The 21,013-nt window shown below is 38.3% G+C and overlaps 1 protein-coding gene across 7 annotated transcripts in view; it reads left to right on the top strand.

Annotated features, from left to right (window-relative positions):
- Positions 1 to 21,013, top strand: part of LOC110977239 (rho GTPase-activating protein 7-like) — a 144,356-nt gene that overhangs the window by 78,758 nt on the left and 44,585 nt on the right. For 5 of the 7 annotated variants that reach the window (XM_022231180.2, XM_022231179.2, XM_022231182.2 and 2 more), the window contains one exon: positions 18,362 to 18,433. In XM_022231180.2, coding sequence (XP_022086872.2) covers positions 18,362 to 18,433 — 72 coding nt within the window. Of the gene's footprint in view, positions 1 to 12,344; positions 12,808 to 14,161; positions 14,373 to 18,361; positions 18,434 to 21,013 lie in introns of those variants that run through there. The other 2 variants (XM_022231183.2, XM_087133083.1) reach the window with 2 other exon arrangements.

Raw genomic sequence — 21,013 nt, 5'->3', positions numbered from 1 at the left:
GAAACTGAGGCTCTCTGTGTTGAACTTTGTCGTGCGCCCGCGGAGTCGACACAGTACATGCAGTATCCATTTCGCAAGTGTTACGCCACTTCAGTTTAAACCACGCCCACTGCACATGCAGATACACAACCATCACAGTAGGCCTACGTTAGTTCATGGTAAATTGCCGTTATTTTTTCTTTTGATTGCACATGTCAAGTCATCCTGAACGACTCTTCCACAAAAATTTGCAGCCTGAAAAGTCTGAATTTAACATACCTTTATGTATTTTGTGTCTTGACTCCTTATTTTCAGTTGTGTGATCTTATTAAGAATTGAAGCTGACACATACAGTCTCGTTTTCAAACACGGAAGTGTGCAAAATGCTAAAAGCATCGTATCGGGATCCCTCTATAGAAGTACCCCTATCTGTTGAATGTTCTCTTCTCATTTTAATGTAATTACTGAATTAAAGTGCTGGATTTACAGTTGCTTCTGGTTGTAGATAACTTATTTAATAAATAATTTGTTGTGTGTGACTTTTTAGGCCACCAGTGCCCACACGTATGATATATTTCAGTTAAATACATGCTTATTTCTTGCTAAAATTGATCCACTGGGATGCTAACCTTTACTCATCTATAGTGTGCGCACTGTGTACTACAGCGCCTGCATGTATCCGTCAGCTACCACTCCTAATTATCATGGTGTGTGCACACAATACATACATGTACATGTTCAGTTTGCAGTAAGTTGTTTCCGGTGGACAAAAAGATCTAGGAAATATTAATTAATGGGCTTTGTTCCCCTCTGAAAAAGATACGAAAATATAAAAGTCCAAAAGGAGGACTCCAGTTCAATATGAGAGTCTCAATTAATGTGTGAGGGTTTGACAGCCTTGGGCTCTGTAGGTTCTAACAAAAAATTTATTCCTTGCTTTATGGCTTGGCTACAAGCTTGCTCTGTGCCACAAGAAATATATTAAAATCTATGGGGATTTGTGCTGTTCATGCTGTTGGAGCGTAGCTCCATGGTTGGAGTCAATGGCCAAGTCAGGCCAGGGGTAGAGTAGACCACCTGTTAGCCATCAAGCCTCAGCAATCACCTGTACCATGCCTGTACCCAGTGGAGCTAAATCTCACTGGAGTCTTCAGGAGCAAACCCCGTGACCTTGTGGTCCTGTCCGCAGGCTATTCTGTCAAATTGTAGAATTTGGTCCATGCTTGGCTCTTTCATATGTGCATCAGGCTTTATAATAAAATGAAGCTCTATGGATAAACATGGCAAACTTGGTCCTATGTTTTTAGGAATGAATGAAATGTTGGTAATGGTGGCAAAGTCTGGACATTACTGTGTAGGTTTTTTTTCACAAACCATGGAGCTTTAAAATGTACAAACAATTGATGAGTGTGCTTGTGCAATGCTGCCCTCTGTTGGTCAGTTCACATCAGAGATTTGAGTTATTGGTGTTTATTGCCAATTTGATGATGTGTATACCTTGATATGAATTACATTTATTAATGTGCTTCTCGGTGTATGAGTATTTCAAAATATGTAAATCACCCCAAAGTTTAATGTCAACATGCACCATGCACAATCAGGTCATCCTTTTTGTTATTCAATGGGTTACAACTTGCCCACTTGTAATACATATAATGCATTTTTAGGAAAACAAAGTGAAAAAAAATGTTTTTTTCCTGTGCATTTTTTTTTGAGTTGTGTGAAAAATTAACTGTTTTAAATTTTGAGTCAGTAAAGAAAAAATCAGAGTAATTTTTTTCCTAAATATACCAAAAGCATGCTAAGAATTGGTTTATCCAGTAACTGCAGACTCATTGCACTGCACTCAGGAGTTTGTCTAGCTGGGCAACTGTCAAACATTTTGCAGCTGTGATTGTTCATGTCTGTGTACTTAACTGTGTGATAACTCGCTGTGCAGGACCACAAGCCTGTGTCAACCAGTGCTGAAGCCAATTTCACCATGTGGTTTTGCCGTTCAATTTTACAGACAGAGATTCTTCCAATTAAATGTACATGTATGTTGCAGACACGCTTGACACCGATTCCTTGGGTCATTTATACCCTCCAAGTTCCAACCTTTGTCTCCAGGTTATTTATATTTTCAGAGATTACCCAGAAGTATGATGCCATGTGTTACTTGATGCCAAAACAACAGACAGTGAAGAAATCTAGGAACTTCAGACTCACTTTGGAACGCTACACCTTATCAACTTTGCTGTTTACAGAAATGGCAAGAAACTAGCTTTCAGAAATCCTGTCTGTATGCACAAGTACATGTATGTGTAGTCCCTGTTGGCTTTGCAAACAGCAGTACTGGTTGGCTTAGATCTCATCAAGTTCTTTGTAAATGCATCAGATTGTGTGAATTTGACAGATCACATCTCAGTTTTGTTGTCAGATTAAGGCATGTTTTTGTTGCAGTAAATGTTCATCATGCTGTCCATTGTGTCTTTTAGTCATAGGCTGTATTGTACTCATTGTCATAGGCCCAACATACAAAATAATAATAGTGCACTTTATCATCGGGGAATTGATATAAACGCATACATGCACACAAACGATCACGCAATCTAAGTGAATATCACTTGTGAATATGTCAGTTCTCTTTTGAAGATGAAGAATACATCTAAGTTTTCCCCTCCAACCCTGGATAAATCAGTTTTATGTACGAAAAAAAGGGAACTTTTAATTTTCTTATTACTCATTTTTACACCCTCCAAGCATACGAGACTTTATGCTGTGTTCATAATCCAATAATAAAAACTTAGTATGTTTCTTAATTGTTATTCATAAATACCTCAGACAGTTTTCCTAATCAACAATGCACTATGTAACTGTGTATTAACAGTTGTTAATGCCCACTGCGATTTGATTCCAGAAATTGGGGGTCCATTTTTTGTGTGTCCCTGTCACATTTGACATGATTTTGTAAGTTCAGAATACTTTTTAATTTCCAAGAGTGATGAATTAATGCAGATTACCTGCTAAACAAATAGTAATTGTTTGAAATCAATTCCGGAGATATAACAAAGGTCAGGTGTGACAGCAACGCAAAAATGTCACACTTTTGGACCCCTAATTTCTGGAATTACCCTGATGCACGCTGTTTAAAAACATACTGGTACCTGGATGCAAGACAGTTTAATCCATTCCTAGTAGTTAAGAGTTTGGCCGCATCCGAATCTCTTGTCTAGAGCTACAGTAGGTCTACATGTAGGTCTTTGCTCCATTGCAAATGTGTGGAGACGCACAGACAATAGACCTAGCCGTAGCTCTGGAAGCCCGTTTTGGACATGGCCTCTGTGTGCGTGGCAACACGCAGAACTCGACATACTCACGCCATATTAGGAGATTCTTCTGGACCACTTGCACATTGAATATACTACAAAAATGGATGGGGTTTGGGAAAATGAAAGTAGAATTCTTGAACAAAATCTTTTAAAATTTACTGAATATTAACTTCTTTTGACACTCTGACCAAAACGGTGTATATGAATGGGAATGAATATGTGCTTGGTCAGTCTTAAATTAACATTTAAGACTGACCAAGACATATTTATTCCTGTTCATAAATACCTTAAACTAACGTTTAAGACTGACTCAAGAGAATTAACACTGATAATATCCTCACCAAGTCACATCCATTCTGAGAATATTTATTCCCTTACTAATGTTCAAGGTGAATTGTAGAATTTAGTAGTTTACTTTTTTCGGAATCATTTATAGTTATGTTTTGCTGGGCTGGTTCTGGTTACAATTTCAGTAAACCCAACAACTTTTACATGTTAAATATTAACAAGAGTTCCATGCACCTTTTGGCACTGGGATACTCCCACTTTGAAAGACCTTGGAAACATGTATGTACATGTAGGTAGGCATATGTGGAGTCTGTGTACCTTTTCCTTCATGGCTGTTGCTTATATTATGAGCCTAATGCTTCATCAAAAATTGTTTCATCACTGAGAGTGCTAACCAGCTAGGAGTAAATGTAAGAAAATGTCAAAATTCGTTTTTGGCCTTTCTGAAGGAGTGCAAACACGTATTCCACCATGATACCACAAGCACCATTGGCACTTGGTTGCTGAACATTTTGACCTGTCTGTTTTGAGTTTGACCTCCATCAACCCTGACCATTGGATGCTGTCTATTTTCATGATATGATGACATCACTCATCAACCATTTACCTATGGTCTGAGGGTACACCTTTCTTCCTGACCATACCCTGATATTTGGCATCCACAGAATTTATCACTGTTATTTTCCACCACTTTTTGGTCACTGGGATGGTTTGGTCACTGAGATGGTTTGGTCAACAGCTGTGCATTGTGGGATTTTTAAAATGCTTTCATCAACCACATTTTAGGTGTGGTCATTGATTCTGAGAGGTTGAGATTTGTTGATTTCAGAGGTCTGCATTTCTGTCATAATGTGTATCTTTGTATTCTGACCATTACGGCGGTGGTGAGAGCTGGTGATTTCTTCTTCACTCTTTAAGTTCTGATGAACTGGCCTCTGGTCCCATATCGTTGGAACAATTCAGTGTTTATGAACTTTCATCTTTTTCCTCTGTCAGGCCTCCAACTTCAGACTTTGTGCATTTGGGTTAAAACCCTCAAGGGAAGGCAACCCACTTGCCAGAAGCTGAACTCTTTAAAAGTAGTGAACTGCTTGAGGCCATGCCAAATATGGGTCACTTCGCTGATAATTTATTGCTTAAGTCAAATCATGGTCAAATAAACATAGGTTCTGAGGGTTTTGGACTTACCTGGCCCTTTTACCTTTGGGTGGGATACTGAAATGGAATTTCTTTGTAAAGCAAAATTGTAAGTACGCCTTGGGAAGTAGCAATTAACATTTTATCTATCCCTTTCCTTGTAGTCCATCCGTTTCATTTCAGGAGGAAGATGATGACAATAATGTTGCTTAATCTTTGATGAAAAGCAGCCAAAATGGTCACTATGAAGAGTGTTAAGCAGCCACAAACTGAAATATCTACTCCTTAGAATCAAGCCTAAAATCATTACTGCATCTATAGGTGCACAAATCAAATCACCACTTAAAATACTTTCACTGTGTACATGTATATACACATGGCTTCGTCATGCATGTACATGTACATCCAGTTGCCTAATGCGAAAAGGACTTTCTTGGGGAAGGTTTCACTGAGATAATGGTATAATGAAAAATGGTCATATTAACTACTGTCTGCACTTGGACTTTCAACATGGGAGAATTTGACAGAAACCACAGGAGAGGTATCAGAGCTGTCAGCATAATGACTGAATGTTGTTGATGACGTCAATGTCTTTCATTTTGATCTGGAAATGATGCACCGGAAAGCACCAATCAAACTTCTGACTGTATCAATTGTAATATCTGCCTTGATTTGGACCAAAAGAAGAAAAGTACACTGGAAGCTTGCAACGTTTCTGCTCTGCTGCAGTGAAATATACAAAACACATGCATGGTGTCCCTCTGCAGCATGAGCGGGCCATAGGTGCACATGCACATGTATGTATTCTTCCCAGAACTACTTTCACCAACTTGCATTGCCAACACTGGACAATCTGTCTGCGGAAAAGGTATCTGCTGTTTTTTTTCTAGGCATGTGGCAAGTAGAAGTACATGTAACACCTGGACTTGAAAAAACCATGGAGGTAGGGAAAGAAAACAGTTGAGAGGAAAATGTCCCAGGCTGTCCACACACAACTTAAAATGGGAAAAATACCCACCATCTCGATAAGCTTTACCTAAAAGTCCAGTTCAGTTGTAGTGGATTAACTGATGACTTAGAAAGTGCATTTTTAAACTCGATGCCAACATTCCAGTGGAAGACAAAGCCATGCGGAGTACCCATTTGTCCAATTTTATTTCAGAAATGTAGGCTGGCAGTCCTGCCACCCTTCATTTGAGACAAATGCCACCAGACCTATCTTGCTGTTGTTATTTTTAACCAGGTAACACTCCATGCAGCCACACCGCAATGGCTGCACACTGAATTCATGCTTAAAAAGTGAACATAAATTAACTCTACCTACCCTACCCTATTTTTCAAATGCCATGCAATAGGAAGCAGAACTTTCTTTGGCTTAGTGGTTTGTGAATGATTTTCTCTGGATTGCCAGTGTATTATAGATGTATTTGGGTACCAGTAAGAGGCTGCACCTTTTTGCTGTTTGTTGGAACTCTAATTCAGTTTGATAAATTGGGGGATCGTGTCCTTAATACAATAAGAGTTGGCTGGGATTTTCTGTCCAGTCAATCCAATCTTTTAAAATTTGAGCCTAACTAATCCAAGCTAAACTTTGCACCCGAAGAACAGAAACAAAGGGCAGTAATTACAGAGCAAAGTCAGGTAACTATAACTTTCCTACGTGTAGATCTATCAAATCCATCAGGAGATTGTGGAGGAGCTGGGAGGTATAGAGCTCGGCCACTGTTACTTACATTTCATGGGACTTGAGCCTTTTAAAAAGCTCCATGTGCATGTACATGTATGTGTAGCATTAAAGCTTGACACAAACAGATCTAATGAGGAAAACACAATAGACAGATAAGGATAAAGGTTACGAAGAAGTAATTAACAAAGGTAACCAAGTATTCACCTTGATATTCCACAAGGACATACAACTTTCCTAGAATCAACTATTTCCTTGTTATTTACTTCCCTTGCGTGTCATTACAAAACAAAAAATACAATGGCTATGCACTCTGCAAAGAACTTTAATTTTCAAATAGACCAACAAACAAAGCACTGATGGTAATGTACTCAAAGGTAACCAAGCATTTACATGATAGGGGGGATACTGGTCTTCCATGTCCATGTATATGGCACAGAACTCGTACCCAATTCAAGTATTTCCTCATTTTCACTTCCCGTGTTTTCCATTATAGATTTTAAAAAATACAAGACTGGACAGATAAAACTAACAGTGATGGTGAAGTTCATGCAAACAAACGTAATCATTCACATGTTAGGAGGGATGCTGATCTTCCACAAAGGCATGCGACTTTCCCAAACAAAACTTTTTCTTCGTTAGCTTTCTGCAAGCTGCAGGAAAGGCATTGTTTTTGTTAACTTTTTTTTCTAATTTCTTTTTTCTTATTTTTCTCCCCAAAATCCGATAGACTATTTTGGATGGGACTTCACCCAGTTCTACGTTTTAAATCATTTAAAAATTTTACCCGCAGTAAGACTTAAGGCAAAAATGTGCTCTGAGCATTAACATCATGATTATTTTACTGTTAATGGTAAATTTTTGTAGTATCTCCAAAACTACAGACTACAAAACTAATATACCAGTAAGCTGTAAATGTAACTTCGTATTCCTCCTAAGTTCTATGTGTTACAGGTAAAAATGGAAACGATTTCATGATGATGTTATCACTCACCGGTAGTTTTTAGAAATTATTATGTTTCTTGTTTTATTCTTCTTATCGACATATCTCCTGAACAAGACAGGGCATTCTTCAAAAATTCTCTGTGCAAGACCTTTGCAAGGAAGACTTTAAGGCGCACCCTCAGTGTTTACATATTATTTGAATGTCTCAAAACTTGAAACAATAATTTGTGTATCCTACCTTACAAGTATGAAATGTTATGATGATTTAATCTGTTGATATATATTAGCTTTTTAATGATGTATTATTTTGTCCTCTTTTCTTCTGCTATTAATTTGAAAGTTCATGGATATGAAGTCCTTCAAGATATGAAGTGTCAATTACATTGGTGTTATGATGGTATCATCAAGTGATTTAAAATGGATTCAAATCTCAAACTGACTTGTGTTGATAATTAACATGTTTTTCATTCCAGTGAAACAAGGGAGAAGGTTTAAAAAACTTTAAAACACAGAAAATCCCTGCATTCTGTGCAAACCGATAATAAGTTGTGTTTTTCATTTATTTTAATTTCCAATATACAGTGCATGTACATACCATTACAGTCTTCTGCAGTTTGGAATGTTCTCTTTAACTTCCTAATCCCAGAGGCCTATGCTCAGGGTAATGGGAAGAATGCTTATTGAGAGTATTTCGAGGTATCTCTTGATTAGAAGCCTGTTATTGAGCTGATTGTGCCTTCTTGCCACTATAGGCTCATTAGCAATTACTCCTTGCTCTTCCTGTGAATTCTTTCTATCCTTTTGGTTGCAAACGCTGAATTGTGGCAGTCAAGATTTGTGGAGTCAGTTAGCCATTTGTCCAGGGTGGTATTTGTAGGGCCTATTGACATATTTACATGTATGTATTGAGCTGTAGGTGTTTGGCTGCAGTGGGCCTTGTGGGTCACAATCTCTATTGTACATACATTTTGCTCCAGTCTGGTTGACCCCGAGTAGTTGCAGAGAGCATTGTCAGTTTCATTAACTCTCCAGTACCCCCTTCTTCATGCCAAACCCTAAGTATTTGCCTTTGGGTAGTAGTTTTTGGTAGAAGTACCTGTAGCTTAGCAGTTTGTCAATTCCATCCCTGGTAGGTTATGTCTGGGATCATGATTCCTTTTGGTATCCTTACATGGAAGTGACATACATGTACATGTAGAGACATAGTGAAACAGGGCCTGGACAGTCATTGACCTTGTGGGTTTGTTGGTCTGCTTCCCCTCCCCTATCATCCTGGTTTTGGAATAGGTGAACCCAAACCTGGAGACTTTGATCAAATAGGGTCTTTGCTTTGATAGAGTGAGGATATCAGGGCCTAAATCCTCATCAGTCATCAACAGTGAGCCTGAATACCAGAGGCTGTGCAGTGCATTGTGGTCACACACCCAATGCATCAAATGGCCTCTTCCTGCAGATCCAGGATTTTTGTGTCCTTGAGTTTGGCAGTAACTTTCTGTTATTAGGTTTTGAGGTTTACACGTCATTGAAGTTGAAATCTGAATAACAACCTCAACAACTCATTTTTGGGGTTCTCCTGATTATCCAAAATGCCTAGTGTGACTCATAGTGCCCTTTCCTTGATTTATTTCCGTTCAGCTGTGATAGAGGTAATTAAAACTAAAGTGGACTGAAATGTATTATTTGTTTAAAAAATACACACCTGTCTTCAGTGAATGTTTCTACTGGTAATTGGCTGTACACTTCACCCTTCAAGGAGAGAGCACTGGCAAAACACACTTTTTATTATTGAGGTGATGTGCATGTGTGAGGTAGTTTTACCACTTATGTGATTGTCTTATGACATACTCGTAAGGTCAGGATGTCAAATTTATGAGAATACAGAGAAGTTAATGGAGAAGCATGGCCTAGTGTTTAGAGTTCATGACTCCAGATCATAGGGTCAGGAGTTCAAATCCAGCTGCTGGCTCTGTGTCTTGGCCATTTTTATCCCTACTTGCCGCTCTCCAGCAAGAAGCTGGTGAGTCATCCAATGAACTAACATTCCATCCAGTGAAAATGGAAGTATGTTTAGCCATTTTAAACCCTGTCAGCACTGGACTTTTTTGGGTCAAACTTACAGAGAGGACGGGTACTTATCCTATTTTAAGTCAGACATCCCAGGAAGTTGTTCTCTTGGTTAGTTTTACGGAGTCGTGCAGTCATTTTTACTGGCCAACTTTGTTCTGCCCAGGAAAAATTCCAAAGTCAGAAAGTCCAGCATGGACAGTGCGAGTTTGTAAAAGCATGAGAAAGTGGCTCAGTTGACCGTACATCCGGCCTAATCACAACAGCATGCTTCATATACAGAAAAAATGTGCATTGTATGTTTCGCCGCATTGTGGCATGTGGCAGATATTTCCACAGTGCATTTGTTCCTATTTTGGTCCCAATCATGGCAGAAATTATTGATATAGCTGGAAGATTAACTGGTGTTAAAAGTGCACCATTTCCAGATGATAATGAGAACAGTATAAATGTTGTATCAAAGGATGAAAACAGATGCAGAATGGTCACACAAAGCACCCTCGTACTGGTAAGTCATTGCACTGAAAGCTTGGGTACTCCTCCCATGGTCTTGGCAAAACTTTCCTGTATCGACGTCTAAGTTTAGACTGTGGTTACATTTCACCATTATTCATTTTACCATCCGCTCAGTAAAAACCCTTGTCCTGAAACCAGTGAGAAGTGCCGGCCTGATGGGTGACAATGGCTAGTGGCAGACTGAAATTTTTTTGGCAGAAATGTGTGCTTTTATTGCAGAAATGTTTGCTGTTACTTTTCTCATATAGGTCATATGAGAGCACTGCTCTAGTTTAGTGTTGTTGTCACAAGTACATGTACAGTAGTTACAATCCTTGTCTTGTTCCCATCTTCTTAGAAAGTTAAGTTTTAAGTGCACATCATACAAGTATCTATCCATTATGCTTGGGCGTGGCTTAATCCAGAAAGCTTGTCTTGACAACAGTGGTTTACAGGGTGGAACAGTAGTCCCAGTGATAATCACTACAGGTGTAAGATTGTTGAAAAAGCTGCAAGATCTTAATAAATGCTCTCCACCCACTCTGTTGTGAGATTATGAAGGCTTCAATTCTCTGTTCCCTTCTGTGTACATGTACATGTATGTGTGGAATTCCAGCTGGAAACAGTTGACTCAATAAATGAACAGGTCTCTTGCAGTTTTCAGACATACTTGTAGATAAACCCATGGGTAGTTGAAGTATTGTCCAGACTCCTACGTGTATTTTCATCTGATACATGAATGCACACGTACATGTACACCTGACCGATATGTTAATCATGATATTAGCCACCCTTGATGTATTCCAGCAGTATCTTAGTACTCACTGCAAATATTCCAGCAATGTCACTGCGATGCGATAAATTGTTAAGTTCCTTTAAAAATGCAATTTTGGAGGTACAAATGATATGCAACGTAAATCTGTATAGAAATCGAATTGGAAAAAGCAGTCACACAGACATGTTTTATAATTAAGTTTGAGTCTTGACATTTATTGAAAACCTTACTTAACTCTGATGTTCCTTATATTCTCACACAGTTTCACTTTTGTCATTGTGCTTAAGTTTTGTTATCTCATGTAGCACTAACTACTATGCACAGTATAAAATAAAATAAAAAAGGGTATCTGTTATTTGGAAAACAAGAATATGCTGGGTAAAAAAGTAAGTTCCTGCAGTGCTCACTGTAAAAACAAAAAAGAAAAGATTTTAGCCCCATATTCAATCATGTTTGTGGTGTAAAACTTCCTTGGATCCAATGGGATCAGGATTTCCGATAATTTAGCATGACCTTGATGCAAAGCCAGCAGTTGTCACAAGGTTTCATATAGTTGTAGATCACTACCACAGATGAAAAGTAGCTATTATCTGAAAGTGGATGGTAAACAGTTTATTTAGCTGAAGCCTAGCCAAATGTACTAGTCCTTTCCATACCAACACACCAAAGTTCTAACACGCCCACACACACACTCTGAAATGCATCTGACCTACAGACTTAACATGATGCACCCAACTTGATTACCACACATGCGTCCTCCACATGCACCCTTAAAGGATATTACCATGTACTTCTCTGAAGGACCTATCATTATACAGGATCTTGTGCTACTCATATCCATCATTAATCACACCTAGAAATACCATGATTAGATTATGACTATTTACAGAAATTTACTGAGGTAGAGTGACCACCAAAAAAGAAAAGGATTCAAATGAATTTTACATTACTGGTAGCACTCTTGGAAAATTGAAAATGAAGCATGAATTAAACACTGGACATATTGTGCCTCCTAAAGAGCACATTAACAACCCTCAATGCATCGTAAGTAAAATGTGAAAACAGTAAGTTTCAAAAATACTTGAAAAAGCAGTTTGACCACTTCAAACAACTGTTTGAAGAAGAATGCTTATTGGGAGGTTGCAGTGATAGCCTGGCACAACCATTTTTATTCATTTCATTTAGCTCTGTTCTTTCCATAGAGAGTGTTTCAGAAATGGTCTCTTAGGATTATTTCAGCTTGTTTTATCCTTTGTAGGTGTTACAATGCTTATGATTGAACTGTCAACTAAAATGGATGTTACCTCATCAATCTATTCCTTTGCCAAGAGCAAAATTTCCCATGAGCAAAACAAATTTTACCTCCAGCAAACAAGCCACTGTTGTTAACCATGCTAAAGTACAGTTCACCCACAGACATCTCTTTTTTTCTGGAATTCCACATGAGTAAAAATTTCCCCAAACAATATCCTGTCATGTACCGGTGTATTGATCTCTTCACGCTGTTGCACTTGAACCCTCTGTCATGCAAGATCGGTTCCTTTCATCCTGCCCACTGTACTTTACACTGCACCCTGCATTCTTCGGACATTACTTACTACTGCCTAGGTTTTTGTCCTCGGATCATTTACATGATAAAAACCAGATAAGTGCTTGGCTGTATCTTGGTTTTGCATTGCCCCATACAAACACATAGACATTGGCTCTCTGGAGTGCCACAGTATGTTATTGCACCTCCTGTAGATATTGTATTATAGCCTTCGGTTTGTGGTTTTCTATACTACTGTTACCTGTCATTGTGGTTGTGTTGGGAGCACATGCACACACTTCCGGAGGGAGTGATTCTATTTACTAACTGGGAATAGTCCACGCTCTCTCTTCATTCAGCCAGAGATGTCCTTTACTCATTTGCTGGTAGTCACTTCAGAGCAAGGCAGTTAGCCAGCTTTACTGTCATTGGTGCTGGATTGTTCAATACCTACATGTACATGAACATACATGTATAACTGGTCAATGTGTAGATTGTGGCCTAGGAATTTTCTGCATGTTGCGATCAAGGAGCAGTGAAGATATGAGGGAGCAGGACTGGAAGCGAAGGGAGAGCCTGCTCTTGCAGTACATACGATGCGGTAACTTTTACCACTTTCATTTCCAGTGTTACCCATGAGAATTAATCAGAGTGGAACATACCAAACAAATTGTCTATCCATTACTCAGGTAGTTAGTGCTCCGTTGCTGCTGTTTGTAACAAGTCTTTGCCATGAGTACAGGTACTACAGGTACAGGTATGGCAATTATGAGGAAAGGTGGGGGGTGTATGATGAACACAGCTCATGATTGGGTTACTTCGCATAAGGAACTTGAATGTATATGATATTGTGTGCATGTCATTGGCTGGAAGTGGAAGTTGCTTCTTATCTGCTGAGTGTTGCCCCTTCTTGTATCCTGCAAGTTTGCTGAGCATTAATGTGACAATCTGTTCAACAAGTGACAAGGAAACCCATCTACCATGCCACAAATGGATGTATCAGACATTACATGATGCATGTCTTTAACCCTCAAAGAGCCAGGGTTTTTTGGCCTTCTAACAGCGGGGAGTGTGGAATCTGTCCCCCCCCCAGATCTCGGCAATACAATAATGTATTTCAATGAAATTTGGCAGTGTCATAGAGGCATACATACATATCGTCTGTGTGAAATTATATGTAAATTGATTAAGTTTTTGCATAATTATGATGTATTAATTATTCACTCTGCCTTTGTACGATGTGTGTACAAAGTCAATGGTGTGTACAAAGTCAGTGGTCATATACTTCACCCTGCCTCCTAAAATTCTTCACCGAGAGAGAACGCCACATCCAATTTTCACAAATTTGGAGTCAAAATGAGGCTAATACATTGGGAAAAATTGTCATAAAGTATTAGCTTGCAGAAATTAATCCCGGAGATGCTATCAGCAAAAATCAATGGGGGGGGTTCTAACCCCCCCTCCTCCTGCTCTTTGAGGGTTAGAGTAACAACTCCCTTTAATTGTAGAACGTAGCCCACTTCAGTTTTGGGGTATTGGTTTTGCAAATTTTGAAGACCAAAATATGTAGCTTATGAATTTAATGAAATGCTCAAATCTTTACCCCCAAAGAACTCAGTTTTCTTCCTTGGACAGGATTAACTTTAGCAGTTCTATTCGCGGGTTGAATGAGGCACAGAGTGAGTTTTTACGAGGCAGTGAATTTCCTAAAATAATAGAAAGAAAAATAAAGTCATTATCTCTTTCCGTATTAATTAGTGATACATTTCCAGTGACATATACAAAACTCACCATTGCCTGTTCGCCCTTTGGTTCAATTGTGTCTTGTCAATTGAGCCAAAGAAAAATCTATCCTAACAAGGTAAATAAATCATTAAGCTTCTTAATGGTGGGCATCATCTTCAGCATTTCAAGGTCCAATCGATGCTTTTGGTATGCGGTAAATGACCTTCCCTCATTAATTATGCATACCCTGCCTTGCAACTGGTAGTAGGGTGTATCAATAGGATCTTTCATTGAGCAACTATTGTATCAAGTGTCCCAAGGTGTTAAGCAAGGTGGATGTAATTGAATCCTTATCATACGCTAAAGATATATTGATGGATTGCCACAATTGGAGTCAAGGATTGCAGCTATTCGTGGAATCCTTCGTATTGGAATATTCACGTAAGCATTTTGCATGAGATTTCATTTAATCCTTGAAGTGTTTTTAAGTTAGCAGAGGTTTGTGATTATTTACAATGGTGGTCATGTTCAACAAATTCTTCCTCAAATGCAGACACCTTAATATTCAGGTTCTTACTGGATAGTTCTGTTTTGTATCAGTTAACTGAGGCAAAGCATTTGCTTGACACTGATAGATGTGCATGAAAATTTACATTCTTGACCCTTAATTTGTATCATGTTGACCTTTAAAAGTGAAATGGTGAATACAGGCCTAATTTGTGCCCTTCTTCCAATATACTGTACATGTATAACCAAACCTACATGTACATGTACATGTACAAGTACCTACATGATCTCATTAGACTGGTACATGTACATGATTTATGGCATTGCTGTTGTAGTACTGGTTTTTGTTTGGAGCAGAACACCAGAGAAATGTGACAGGACTGTGTAAAATATCAGCTGTTCAGCTTGTAATGGGCCCAGTTGTTGAGTCTTGAGTTGGGCTAGGTCTTCCCCTGTGCCTTTTACCCCGATAGACATCAGTTAATGTTCCTGCCCCGTGGCATTGACCCCTCCAGGTAACCCTTTCCCCTTGCCAATAAATCACTGGTTTAAAAAAAAAGTGGAGTAAAGGGAGAGAATTTTGTCAGTGGTAAGTTGATGGTAAGTTCAAGAGCATTACAAGAGACTGGAATTATCAGATGTTTTAATTTTTGAAGTACATGTATTAGTGAAAGGGAATGTTCAAATAGTTCACACTTGTCATAATGCTCTGCATTACTATGAAAAACAGAAAGACAGCCCAAGTCAGCAAGTTTCATCATTGCATGCATACACTTGTATTCCGTGGATAAATGTACTAGGATGTTGGCAATATCAGGAGTAATTATTTAAAAAAACAAACAAAATAAACAAACAAACACAGTCTGATAGATAATGAAGATTAAACTTCATGGAGGAAAGGTGAGTGAAAAAAGAAATGGAAAACTACTCAAAGCACCTGGATTGTTTTGCACTTGATGTCTCGGTAATGTGAAACTTGTCAATGAAAATGCACTTGTACATGTATGCCAGTGGGCCAGAGATTGAGATTTAAATTTTGTAAAATAGAAATAAAGTCTTTAATGAGTTGGAAACATGAATTCCAGCTCAAATGTTACACCGTGATTTTATTCTGCAAATGGTGCTATAGAGGAGAAGAGCTTCATTGAATTTGTTGTAAGTTGGCATATTTCTCTTTGGTAGTTGTCAGAAACATTGCACAGCACACATACATATACATGTATGTTCTGTGATCAATTTGACTGTACTGTCACTGTGTATTGTCTTACCGTAAGTTCCTTTTTCATGTTACGTATTTTTCCTTTTGATATTAAATTAAGTAGTACAATATGTATGTCTGAATCAAGTTTTGACTATCCTTCAAATAAAGAGGACCAGTGCTGTAACAGAAACTGAAGTTCTAAAAAAACATTACACCGCTTTCCAAGAAAGTGTGTGTGCCTCCATGTCTTTGGGTTCCAAAGTACTCAAAATCTCCAATTCATGCAATCTCTACACCTTTCGTAACTTCCTTCCTCCAACACCATTGTGTCATTCGAACAAGATGATTGGTTGATCCATGGCAACAAACAGTGTGATATAAAACTGTATTGCACGTTTCATACCAAATCTTGCATATTGCTCTATTCTGACTCAACACAATGCACTCTTTTTAGGCTAAAAGCAAAATGCTCAACTGCAAAATTTGCTATTCAAAGGTGGTGTGTTTGCCTGCATCAGGCCCCATAAAATCTTTACTGCGTGTCAAGTTTGCTTGAAGATTAATTTGTTATCATTCTCGTACTTGTAGAACACAGAATAATTTACCGCTAGTGCGTCAGTTTCTTGATAATATCTCTAATTTTAAAGTTTGTAATCTCCAATTTTCCCTAGCCATGGTCAATGGAATCTCTTTTTTTCCCTTTGTAACTGCCTTCCTCCAATGTCATTGTGTCATATGAACATGATGAAGCCTGAAGAAATGACCAAGAAACGATGTGGTAGATGAGAGTGTGGAAATGTGTCCCATATATCGTCGGTGTTTTCATGAAGTGACAGAAACCTCAACATTTTGCCAACGGACAATCCGAGATTAACGCGTTTGAAAATACAAGCCCTTTCAATGCACATTTTTGATTAAGTTTATGTTACGGATTGCGGAATTTTTTACAAAGTCATGAAATGCAAGATGTGCAAAATGCTAATCCATACTTGTTTGCAGATATATTGTCTTAGTACAGAATAATTTATTAATAAAAAGGAATAAAAGTTTTTTCTCTTCGCGAACAGAAAAACCAGAGGTCTTTATATATTTCCTACTGCATTATACACATTTTTGTCACTTAGTGAAAAAAAAAATGCCCTTGAGGAAAATTGTTACATTCCGTTACATTCCAACATGTGCGTGGTGTTCATGTACAACATCGTTTGCAGCCTACATGTGTATACACACAGACTCGTGCAGGGATCGTGTATATTGTCTCTATTTTTACCCTGCAAACGATGTGACTCTTTGTCACTTTTTGAAAACAGAGAAATACAGAGACCAAGCTTTTTGTTAGTTGTTTGTTTACAGTTACTAGGAAAGTGAACAACATTTGGATCAAAGGAAGTAAAATGGTAGGAAAAACTCCAGATCAAAAAACGTTAGATTTTCTGGGGTTTTGTCACTTTGTGAAAACAACTGACGATATTCAGCCTCATGGATTACAGGACACACACACACCACATTATTCTGTGGTGCGTGGTAACTAACATGATATCATCTGAACCAGTCTAACTGCTCTGTTAATAAATATTCATATCATGATTCTTGGCCAACCAGAGTGCTTTGTCCAGTTTTGGTAGCCAGCTCAATATATGTCCACAAAAGCTTGCAGATTATTCAAGTCAGTAATTGGCAGAAGACCCACACACATATTGGGGCTGAAATCGCACTGAACTTTCCTGCATGTTATTATATGCTACAGGTAACACGGCACATACATGTATGCTGTGGCACAGGCTCTGACTTGATTTCAAGTTTTCATTAATATGTAAAGCTCTGTGATTTCAACAACACTTCGGGATAAAAAGAATAATCAAAAGTGAATTTGTGGTGGTCAGCACTGACTAGTTTATGATCATATCAAGCTGGCCTGCTGTACAAACACTGTATGCTGGATACTGGTCAGGTTACTGTATAAACTACCCATTCCATCCATAAATTGGCTGAAGTGCTATCACAAGATAAATCATGCCAGTATGAAGCAACATGCCATCATCTTGATTTTATCACCTCAGCATGATGCATTCAGGCAGATGGTTCATGGATGCCCTGGCAGGGAGGAAATAGTTTCCCACGCTCTACTTTGTAGAAGATAAAGTCTAGATCATCAACATTGCTCAGAGCAGTCTGTAGAGAAGTCTTCTTTAGCTGTTCTCCTGATGCTAACGAGTTCAGAGCTTGTTGAACCATTCTTACTGAGAGCAAGCAGATTCTGCAAATTCTAAAGATTCAAATTCTAAGGAAGAATTCAAATTCTGAATGTCCCTTTGTCTACTGATTCCTGACAAATAAATTTTATTACCTTCTCCATCAAAACCGCATGCTAGAAGGTGAAATACATGCGTGATAGTATTTGCCATGATACAACATTTTATTGCAGTTTTGTATGCTCTAGGATTTTTAAACTTGATAAAAGATGGGAACAGACTCTTGAAATTTATAGTGATGTGGTGTGATAAGGAATGTGCTGTGCTTGTAGGGGAATTTTTGTGTTTGTGAATCCCATTGGGAATTGTTTTATCCAGTATTCATACAAACTATTTGTTGCAAGTATTAGGAGGCATTGCAAGCCTGTGTTATGCTGAATGTAACATATTTAAGTATCCATGTACTCTCAAGTAAAGAGACAACTGTTTTATTAAACCTGAGTCAATTTCTTTGTATTTTGTTCCTACAGAAATTGAAGCTGCAGAGACTTGTCAGTGGTTGAGGGCAGCAGGCTTCCCTCAGTATGCACAGATGTTTGAAGGTAATATAAGGAAATACTGCAATTGGTCACTCCGTATTTTTAATTTGAATCACTGAGTTAATTTAAAAGAGTTTCAATCAGTCTGTTAACATATCCCTTAAATTTGGAAATTTGCTACAAAGTTGGTTACTTCGGTGGAGTCCCTCATCTGGAGCATTTTTATGTTTTTTTTCCCTTTGTCTTTGCATGGCCAAACTTGTTGGCTCAGTAAATTCAAGATTTTTGGGATAGAAAATTGGACTTTGCCGAATTTTAAAGGCACAGATTAAATGAGACTGTTTTCAGTGAAGGTACTGGAGGAGAAAAAGCCACATTAGCTTAGGTGCAGTCGTACACTTCCCATACTACATGAGGCTATGTACTCCACTACACACGAACAACACATGGCATGCTTTTGCAGAGAAAGGTGGTCCTTTGGGATCGCATGTGTGCGGAGGGCTATTTGCATTGTATGCGGACTGTGCGGAGCATGCATGACCACTTTTTGTGGGAATGCACAGTATGGTATTATGTATGTGCAGTTATTGCAGGTGAGGGGGTGCTTCTACTCATAGCACTAGCTGCAGAAGCCAAGGGGCAGGTGGCCTCCCACTTTTTGTAATGGGTGGGGCTTAAATGATCGGCCTGTTAGTGGCTGTATGATGCCTGATGATCTCACAACAGGTCTTACCTTGAAACTTGTTCCACTACCATTGATCCACAGCAGATTTTACATACATTTACATGTACCTACATGTACATATAACGCTCTGTACGAGGCTTGTAACATAGATTTTGTCTGTTTTTCACAGAGGCACACAAAACAATGTTTTTTGGGACTTGTTTTGTAGATTTTTTTCCAAAATGGTCAATACATTTGTGTCTGGCACCAACGAAGAACTTTGTTATTCATACTGCACATGTACAGTAACACATGCATCTCTCTTTTGAGAGATGCATGCATTTGGGGTTAATGTGCCTAAGTATGCCATAACAGGTCCCCGTTCTTTTTTTTTGCAAAGAAAACCTAATGCAAACACATTTGGTTGATGTCACATGCAGTCCATAGCAACTGAGCTATGTGAACTTAGCCCTTGAGTACAAACTGATAATATTTACCCGGACACCTGGCACAAAAATCATATCTGCATTGTCAACAGAAAATAGACTGCTCAAGTATGTGAATGGTAGTATGAACTTGTTGCATTGGTGGCATTGGAATTTCTGTCCAGTTCTTTTCCATTCTCTGGCAGTGCATTATCTTGTCATATGCCTTGTACAGGCGCCATCTGATGCAGACAGTGTGGCAGACTTTTTGTTTTGGTATCACAACAAATGATAATAGCTTTTACATGTAGCATCTGACTGATTGAAGTTGGTTTCAAAAGTGCTGAAATGCTTTTGAACATTCTCTTTTGAAGTGTTGGAACAGTGCCAAATGGTATTTCAGGAACATTTTTGCCAGTGATCTGTTTGTGTTGATAGTTACTCTTCAATCCATGGAAGAGTGTTCCTTTGATAATTTATGTCATCTCTCATGGTACATATGATTCACAGAAATATTTAGAGAAAATTGTCAGAATTAAGTAGCAATTAAGATTAAAGCAGTTAGAAGACATATCAAGAGATGCAGTGATGTTACTTCTGGCATGGTCATGAGTCATCATGCAATAATACAGTAAATATCACCGTTCTGGGGTGATCCAAGATTTTCAGAAAAATGGTTGCTCTCAATTGCATTGTGAAAGAATTGTGTATTCACAATGTGGTAGGAACTTGGATATGTAAAGCCCCCACCCTGCCAAAATGTTTTGCTTCTAGTTTCCCACTCATCTGTACTGTGTAAACCCAAACTTTTTATCAGCAAGTTAAATATAAAAAAAAATTTGTTGTCTTTTCTTTGTTTGCAAAATGCCTCTCAACATCCTCTTTTCACTTATATGTATTCGTGTGCTGCCTTAAATTTACATTCACTTTTCAGTGAAGAAACTTGCATGGTTTTCATAAGTTCCCTTTGCAGTTCACTATCGCAGTGATGAAAATGTGGAATTGCCAACAATGAATATTTTTCACTTTAATAAGGCATGTTTTTGTCACTTTGTGCGATATTGAGTGGTAATGCTAATCAGTGAAGAAAAACTTGACTTGTTCCCACCATGGCTGCACTAAAATTGCTTGAGAAGACATGATGGAAATCCATACATGTATCTGACTGTCCAAATAAACTTATTGCACAACATGCACGTTGCACTGCATTTGCAGGTCAAAAAACGTTGATGGAGAAAGAAGATTTCTGCAAGTTAATTCACAGAACTTGACCCCTTTTGTCTATTTTCCGTGTTAATGAATTTATTTTGGGGGTTGTACTGCTTGTATTTGAAATAAGCAAGTTTTCACAAATTTCCTGCAACACAAGGTTCATTACCCAGCGTGATATACGTACATTGTCCTGCCAGTTTCCCTTCGTGACCTGCATTGTGCATATTAATAAGGCATGTTTTTGTCACTTTGTGTGGCAATCTTTGTCAGAGGTGTGAAAATTTAGCTTTTTAGCTGATTTTAGCTTATTTCTGTTTAGATGTTGACCATCAATTTTGGCTT

The sequence above is a fragment of the Acanthaster planci genome, linkage group LG02 (assembly GCF_054643075.1).
Source record: "Acanthaster planci isolate LZ-2023a linkage group LG02, COTS_SCS, whole genome shotgun sequence".
Lineage (NCBI taxonomy): Eukaryota > Metazoa > Echinodermata > Asteroidea > Valvatida > Acanthasteridae > Acanthaster > Acanthaster planci.
Note: the sequence above shows the minus strand (reverse complement) of the source record. Positions and strands in the feature narration are given on the sequence as shown.